We start from the raw sequence: 8,141 nt of genomic DNA, 5'->3' as shown, positions 1-8,141 counted from the left end.
CCTGACCCGTTCTGTTTTGCTCTTGGCAAGTGGTCAGATTCACGAGTTATTATGAGAATGTAATTGATAGCCTATGTCGCTCACATTAAACCTCTCAGCATGCCATGTAGGCTATATCAACATGTCGAAATAGAATCAAATGGAGCCGAAAGTTTAACTATTTTCCTGCGGTTGCGGATGTCACAGATGTAAGTTGCTGAAAGGACAGCTCCCTCGCTTTGGCGCAGATACTGGTTACTTAAGCGCATCTCACGTCAGTGTGAAACCAGATCGAAGAGAATTCCTATAAATAATTGCACTGTGAAAAAGAGGACCACACTCTGTGATCAAAATAGAAAATGATGCAAATGAGACACATTTCTCAGTCAAGCAATCTGACCTGTTGAGAACACTCATGTTCAACAACTTATTTCGGCAAATCATAAAAGCTGAAAAAAGTTGCACTAGATATTCGTTGGCATAGATTTAAACTATTTTGATTGTCAATCCAAATGTAATGAGTGAACTTCGCTACATAGCAACATGAGCACGTGTGAGAGGATTGCTTGTAACACAGACGCACACGCAGAAAAGGAGAGGGTGTGCCCTTGACATCGTTTCTCGTCAAAGACGCACATTTCGGAGAGAACCAGATCCAGATTTGCTTGCTTGCTATTCACCACGGCATTGTCGTGACGTTAACAAAAAGGGCACAGCGCTCAAGGTTACAAATCAATAATTGGAATGGCAGTTTCGTCTGACTTCACCTGTCCAAGTGTTGAGCGGAGACGAGAGTAAAGACAACCCTAGGCACACATCACCAGCGCTGTCTGTGCTTGGAGCTACTGGCCGACAGATCTCTCGTACAAGGAGGAACTAGAGGGAGTCTGACAAGCGATAGATCCTCTATTCCAAATCACCAACAAAGATGCGATTGGCAAAGCACTTTCACCAAGCGTAATGAGAGCTCCAGGCTGAATTTGGAGTGGCTGCGCTCAGCTGAATCCAAAAGGAATTTCGTGAGATTTTCTAGCCCAACTGGGTGCGTGCAGCACCGTGCCCGCTGTTACTCTGGACTGCACTCGATATACCTTCTTTATCAAGTCATGTCTTATACAGAGCGATGGGTAAGTTCGACGAGAACGAGAGGATAATCCTCAACGTTGGGGGAACCCGGCACGAGACGTACAAGAACACGCTGAGGACACTGCCGGGGACTCGGCTGGCCCTTCTTGCCTCCGACTCAGACATCGAGTCCGTTTTGGATCAGCTGCAACAAGTCCCCGGCTTCCTAGAGTACAACACGCGGAACAACGAATACTTTTTTGACCGCCACCCAGGGGTATTCGCCTATGTCCTTAACTACTATCGAACCGGGAAACTCCATTGCCCGGCAGATGTTTGTGGTCCGCTGTTCGAGGAAGAGCTGTCCTTCTGGGGAATCGATGAGACGGACGTGGAGCCTTGCTGCTGGATGACCTATCGCCAGCACAGGGACGCCGAGGAGGCGCTCGATGTGTTCGACATAAACGTTGACAATGGAGACGAGGACGAAGAGACGGGGAAAAGACTCGGCATTGAGGACGTGATTGATCCTAATATCAGCCGCTGGAAAAAGTGGCGACCTGTGATTTGGAATCTATTTGAGGATCCCTATTCTTCCAGAGCGGCAAGGGTAAGAGCGCGCGCTTGTGTGGAGAGATCAGATAACAGTCCAAGCACAACAAGTTTCCCCGATCCTTTTTTTTTTGCACAGATTCCTTCTAATCAAATAAAAATGATTACACAAATATCACATACATTATATATTATTAACATTTTCAATTCGATGGAAGGGACATAAGTTGTCTGCTTATTCACATTTCAGTGTGCATCAAATAAGATTTCCTCCATGACTGTTTTCATAATCACCTTTTAGACTTAAATATAGTTGAAATAATTAAACTCGATATTTTTTCTCTTTTTGTCATACACAGGTATGCATTTAAACATAATTGTGGTGCGTAAATACAGATTTAAATTAAGCTACACTACCTATCCAAGTTAATGAGAAACAAGTGGAAATATTTCACGAATTAGATTCTGTTTTTGTTTCTGATACCACAAACTTGTTTTTTTTCTTCTGTCAGTTGGGTTTGTTTGATATTGAACGTGACGTATGATAGAGGGGTGATGGAATGGTCCACCGCTCAACATAAATAGGCTGTTGTAGAACCTGTGGTTAGACACACCACCACATTCCCAAATTGTACCATTTATCTGCATACCTATACCAGAAACATTACGTATTTGACCTTAAGCCTACTTTTACGCACAAGATTCGGGCGGTTATTTATTTAAAATTATTTATTAATTTCAAAATGTACGTTTAACATATCCATTCATTTTAAATGGTTACAGCAATGGTCAGGACATGAGCCGAAATTCGATCATTGCAACAATGTAAACACTAAAACATGAATTGATTGCTTTGATTGAAATGCTCTTGGGCAATTTTACATGTTGGAGTGAGATGTGCGCCCCATATTAATAGCCTGCGTGAGAAAGTATTTCAGAATATTTACCTAACGCAGAGGGCGTTAGACTAATTGTCACTTACAATTGACTCTTTTGCATACTTTGTTATCTATCAGTTATTTCTTGTTGATTTAAGTCGAATTCTATAGGTTGCTGTCAATCATTTGTTAATTGGACTCCTGGCAAATGTGTCTTCTCTCACTGAAATGTTAGGGTGAGCCTTCTACCTATCAGTCCTCACCTTATCCATGCCAACTGTATGCTCACCTGACCAGTGCAGGACTAGTGTTTACTGGCCTGCAGTTGTTTTGCTCAATGGGCAGTAAATAACCATCTCATTGGCCGGCTGGCTGTGGAGTCAGTGCACCAGAGGCTCTTGGCCGCTGTCATGTCACAGTGTGCACCCCATCATTTTAGGAGACTAAAATGACCTCCTGTCTCATCTCCCTCCTGCCTAAACAGTCTTGTATATACCCATCTCATCTCTCACTAGCAGGAGGCCCATTAATAGCATCTCCCTGGGGAGACTGTACTGTTGACAGTGCCTTGAAACAGACAGGTCTGTCTTGAGCTGGATAGAATAATCAAGCCAGGGCCCTGTCACGCCCTGACTCAGGGTGTGTATGTTCTATGTTGTATATTTCTATGTTGAATTTCTAGTATGTCTATTTCTATGTTGGCCGGTGTGGTTCCCAATCAGAGGCAGCTGTCTCTCGTTGTCTCTGATTGGGGACGCTCCTGGTCTCCAGTAAGCCTCCTCGGTCCCGCATATCCTGCGCCTGTTCTACGAGCTGTATCGCCAGTGCGTCCTGTGCCAGCGCCCCGCATGTGTAGTGCGAAAGTGGGCAGCCAGCCAGGACGGGTTGTGCCAGCTCTCCGCTCCAGACCTCCAGTCCGCCTTCGCAGTCCGGTCCGGCCCGTTCCTGCTCCTCGCACCAAACCAGTGGTGCGTGTTCCCAGCCCGGCCCGCCCTGTTCCTGCTCCTCGCACCAAGCCAGTGGTGCGCGTCGCCAGCCCGGCCCGGCCTGTTAATGCTCCTCGCACCAAGCCAGTGGTGCGCGTCGCCAGCACGGCCCGGCCTGTTCCTGTCCCTCGCACCAAGCCAGTGGTGCGCGTCGCCAGCCCGGTCCGGCCTGTTCCTGTCCCTCGCACCAAGCCAATGGTGCGCGTCGCCAGCCCGGTCCGGCCTGTTCCTGTCCCTCGCACCAAGCCAGTGGTGCGCGTCACCAGCCCGGTCCGGCCTGTTCCTGTCCCTCGCACCAAGCCAGTGGTGCGCGTCGCCAGCCCGGTCCGGCCTGTTCCTGCTCCTCGCACCAAGCCAGTGGTGCGTGTGTCCAGTCCGGCACGGCCCGTGCCTGTCCCACCGGTGCCTAGTCCGGCACCGGTCAGCTGCTCCACTCCGGAGCCAGAGCAGTCCGCTCCACCGGTGCCTGAACCAGCTCCGGTTAGCTGCTCCACTCCGGAGCCAGAGCAATCCGCTCCACCGGGGTACAGTCCAGCTCCGGTCAGCGGATCCACTCCGGAGCCAGAGCAGTCCGCTCCACCGGTGCCCAGTTCAGCTCCGGTCAGCTGCTCCACTCCGGAGCCAGAGCAATCCGCTCCACCGGGGTCCAGTCCAGCTCCGGTCAGCGGCTCCACTCCGGAGCCAGAGCAGTCCGCTCCACCGGTGCCTGATCCAGCTCCGGTCAGCGGCTCCACTCCGGAGCCAGAGCAGTCCGCTCCACCGGTGCCTGATCCAGCTCCGGTCAGCGGCTCCACTCCGGAGCCAGAGCAGTTCGATCCACCGTCGTCGGGTCCAGCTCCAGTCAGCGGTTCCAGTCCAGACCCAGACGTCAGCCCCTCTCCAGGTTCGGGGTCTCCCACACCAGGGTCCAGACAGGGCTTGGTACTTCGTGGGAGGAAGGAGAGGGGAAGCAGCGCGCCGAGGTCCAGACCAGACCAGGGGCGCAACAGGGAGGTGGAGAGTAAGTGGTGGTCACGCCCGGAGCCGGATCCGCCTCCGAGGCGGAATGCCCACCCGGCCCCTACCCTGGTATGTTTATGTGGCGCGGTCGGAGTCCGCACCTTTGGGGGGGGGGTACTGTCACGCCCTGACTCAGGGGACTCGTATATGTTGAGTCAGGGTGTGTATGTTCTATGTTGTATATTTCTATGTTGAATTTCTAATATGTCTATTTCTATGTTGGCCGGTGTGGTTCCCAATCAGAGGCAGCTGTCTCTCGTTGTCTCTGATTGGGGACCATACTTAGGCAGTCTTTTGGCACTAGTTAGTTGTGGGATCTTGTTCCGTGTGAGGTATGTTGTTTGTCTACCTTGGACTTCACGTTTCTTTTCATTTGTTGTTTTGTCGGTTGTTTATTCATATAAATAAACATGTATGCATATCACGCTGCGCCTTGGTCCGTTCCGTCTATAAACGAACGTGACAGGCCCGTATCCACAAAGCTTGTCACTCGGAGGCTGATCTAGGATCAGATCCCCACTGCCCTTGTAATATGTTTCCATTATGATCTAAAAGGCACAACTGATCCTAAATCCGCGCTGGGCTAAAGGCTAGCACTACCACTTACAATGGAACGGGACATGGACATGGACGCATACAATAAATCCCGCTACAACCTCCGATGAGACATCAAACATGCAAAAGGACAATATAGGAGGAAGGTGGAATCCTATTACACCGGCTACGATGCTCGTCGTATGTGGCAGGGTTTGTAGACAATAACGGATTACAAAGGGAAACCCAGCCATGAGCTGCCCAGCGATGCAGAACTCCCAAATGAGCTAAATGCCTTTTATGCTTGCTTCGAGGAATATAACACTGTGTGATCTTGCTCTCAGTGGCCGATGTGAGCAAAACGTTTAAACAGGTTAACAATCACAAGGCCGCCGGGCCAGATGGAATACCAGGGCGCGTTCTCAAAGCATGCACAGACCAGCTGGCAGGTGTCTTCACAGACATTTTCAATCCCTCCTTGTCCCAGTCTGTAATCCCAACATGTTTTAAGATGACCACCATTGTCCCTCTTCCCAAGAGCTCCAAGGTAACCTGCCTAAATGACTATCGCCCTGTAGCACTCACATCTGTAATTATGAAGTGCTTTGAATGGCTGGTCATGAGACACATCAACACCATCATCCCAGACACCCTAGACCCACTCTAATTCACAGACCGCCCCAACAGATCCACAGATGACACAATCTCAATTGCACTTCACACTACCCTTTCCCACCTGGACAAAAGGGGAAATAACTATGTGAGAATGCTGTTCATAGACTACAACTCAGTGTTCAACACCATAGTACCCTCCAAGCTCATCACCAAGCTAGGGCCCCTGGGACTGAACCCCTCCCTCTGCAACTGGATCCTGGACTTCCTGACGGGCCGGCCCCAGGTGGTGAGGGTAGGCAACAACACCTACTCCATGCTGACCCTCAACACAGGGGCCCCTCAGGGGTGTGTGCTTAGTCCCCTCCTATACTCCCTGTTTACCCACGACTGCGTGGCCGCGTACGACTCCAACACCATCATCAAGTTTGCTGACGACACGACGGTGATAGGCCTGATCACTGACGGCGATGAGTCAGCCTACAGGGAGGAGGTCAGAGACTTAGCAGTGTGGTGCCAGGACAACAACCTCTCCCTCAACGTCAGTAAGACCAAGGAGCTGATCGTGGACTATAGGAGAAAGAGGGGAGAGCACGCCCCCATCCACATCGACGGGGCTATTGTGGAACGGCTCGAGAGCTTCAAATTCCTTGGCGTCCACATCACTAAGGACTTAACATGGTCCACACCTGCACAGTTGTGAAGAGGGCATGGCAGGGCTTCTTCCCCTTCAGGAGGTTGAAAAGATTTGGCATGGGCCCTCAGATCCTCAAAAAGTTCTATAGCTGCATCATCGAGAGCATCTTGACTGGCTGCATCACCGCTTGGTATGGCAATTGCACCGCCCTTGACCGCAAAGCGCTACAAAGGGTGGTGCGGACAGCCCAATACATCACTGGGGCCGAGCTCCCTGCCATACAGGACCTCTATATCAGGTGGTGTCAGAGGAAGGCCCGAAAAATTGCCAGACTCCAGCCACCCAAGCCATAGACTGTTCACTCTGCTACCATCCGGCAAACAGTACCGGAGCATCGGCTCTCGGACCAACAGGCTTGGAGACAGCATCTACCCCCAAGCCATAAGACTGCTAAATAGCCAGATTGCTAAATAGTAAATTAATGTTACCCGAACTATCTGCACTGACCTTATCTTGCACCTATCTTGCACTTTACCTAGTCACTTTACCCTGCCTTCATGTACATATCTACCTCAAATACCTTGTACCTCTGCACATTGATCTGGTACTGGTACTCAATGTATATAGCTCCACATTGATCTGGTACTGGTACTCCCTGTATATAACTCCACATTGATCTGGTACTAGTATTCCCTGTATATATCTCCACATTGATCTGGTACTGGTACTCCCTGTATATAGCTCCACATTGATCTGGTACTGGTACTCCCTGTATATAGCTCCACATTGATCTGGTACTGGTATTCCCTGTATATAATTCCACATTGATCTGGCACTGGTACTCCCTGTATATAGCCCCACATTGATCTGGTACTGGTACTCCCTGTATATAGCTCCACATTGATCTGGTACTGGTACTCCCTGTATATAGCTCCACAGTGATCTGGTCCTGGTACTCCCTGTATATAGCTCCACATTGATCTGGTACTGGTACTCCCTGTATATAGCTCCACATTGATCTGGTACTGGTACTCCCTGTATATAGCTCCACAGTGATCTGGTCCTGGTACTCCCTGTATATAGCTCCACATTGATCTGGTACTGGTACTCCCTGTATATAGCTCCACATTGATCTGGTACTGGTACTCCCTGTATATAGCTCCACATTGATCTGGTACTGGTATTCCCTGTATATATAGCGCCATTCTTGTGTATTTTATTTTATTCCTCTTGTGTTAGTTACTATTTTATTTGGTATTATTATTTTTAAACTCTACATCGTTGGGAAAGGTTCGTAAGCAAGCATTTCACTGTAAAGTCTACACCAGTTGTATTCGGCGCATGTGATAAATACAATTTGATTTGATTTGATCAGCACGCCTACTCTGAGACGCTTTATGAAAGCAGGTCCTGGCCGCTCTCCCTTTTGCTTTTGATACATCAATTATATACAATCAATAACAATGTTATTTATTTATTTGATCCCCCTCTCTCTCCTGCACCTTGACATAACTTGTCAAACAATGTCTCCATTAGATAGCTGCCTTTGATCCCACACCAGGATTATAGAGCGCACCACACAAGGAGATAAAACGTCTGGACCATTGATCCAGTGAATAATTAATTGTTTCCCCAACCGTCTAATCCGAGGTTCTGTCTGCCCGCAATCAACATTTTTTACGAACTGGCGAGGGGGAAGGGAGGCGTGGTCTTTGACCTTGCCCCTCGCCTTCTCCGAGTCAGTCAGTCAATACCTAGGGAACGCAGGCACACACACACACGCACGCACGCACGCACGCACACATACACACACACACACACACACACACACACACACACACACACACTTCAGGAGTCAGAAATGACACGGAGAAGAAATGACAATCAAAGTCCCCTCTC

General features: G+C 49.3%; 1 protein-coding gene across 3 annotated transcripts in view; it reads left to right on the top strand.

Annotated features, from left to right (window-relative positions):
• The first annotated feature begins 488 nt into the window (after positions 1-488).
• The window catches only part of LOC121550186 (potassium voltage-gated channel subfamily C member 2-like), a 69,178-nt gene continuing 61,525 nt past the window's right edge, over positions 489-8,141 (top strand). Inside the window, exon 1 of one of the 3 annotated variants that reach the window (XM_045213594.1) lies at positions 489-1,654. In XM_045213594.1, coding sequence (XP_045069529.1) covers positions 1,103-1,654 — 552 coding nt within the window. In that variant the 5' untranslated portion in view covers positions 489-1,102. The remainder of the gene's footprint in view (positions 1,655-8,141) is intronic. The other 2 variants (XM_045213596.1, XM_045213595.1) reach the window with 2 other exon arrangements.

This window comes from Coregonus clupeaformis, unplaced genomic scaffold, assembly GCF_020615455.1.
Source record: "Coregonus clupeaformis isolate EN_2021a unplaced genomic scaffold, ASM2061545v1 scaf0126, whole genome shotgun sequence".
Taxonomy (NCBI): domain Eukaryota; kingdom Metazoa; phylum Chordata; class Actinopteri; order Salmoniformes; family Salmonidae; genus Coregonus; species Coregonus clupeaformis.
Note: the sequence above shows the minus strand (reverse complement) of the source record. Positions and strands in the feature narration are given on the sequence as shown.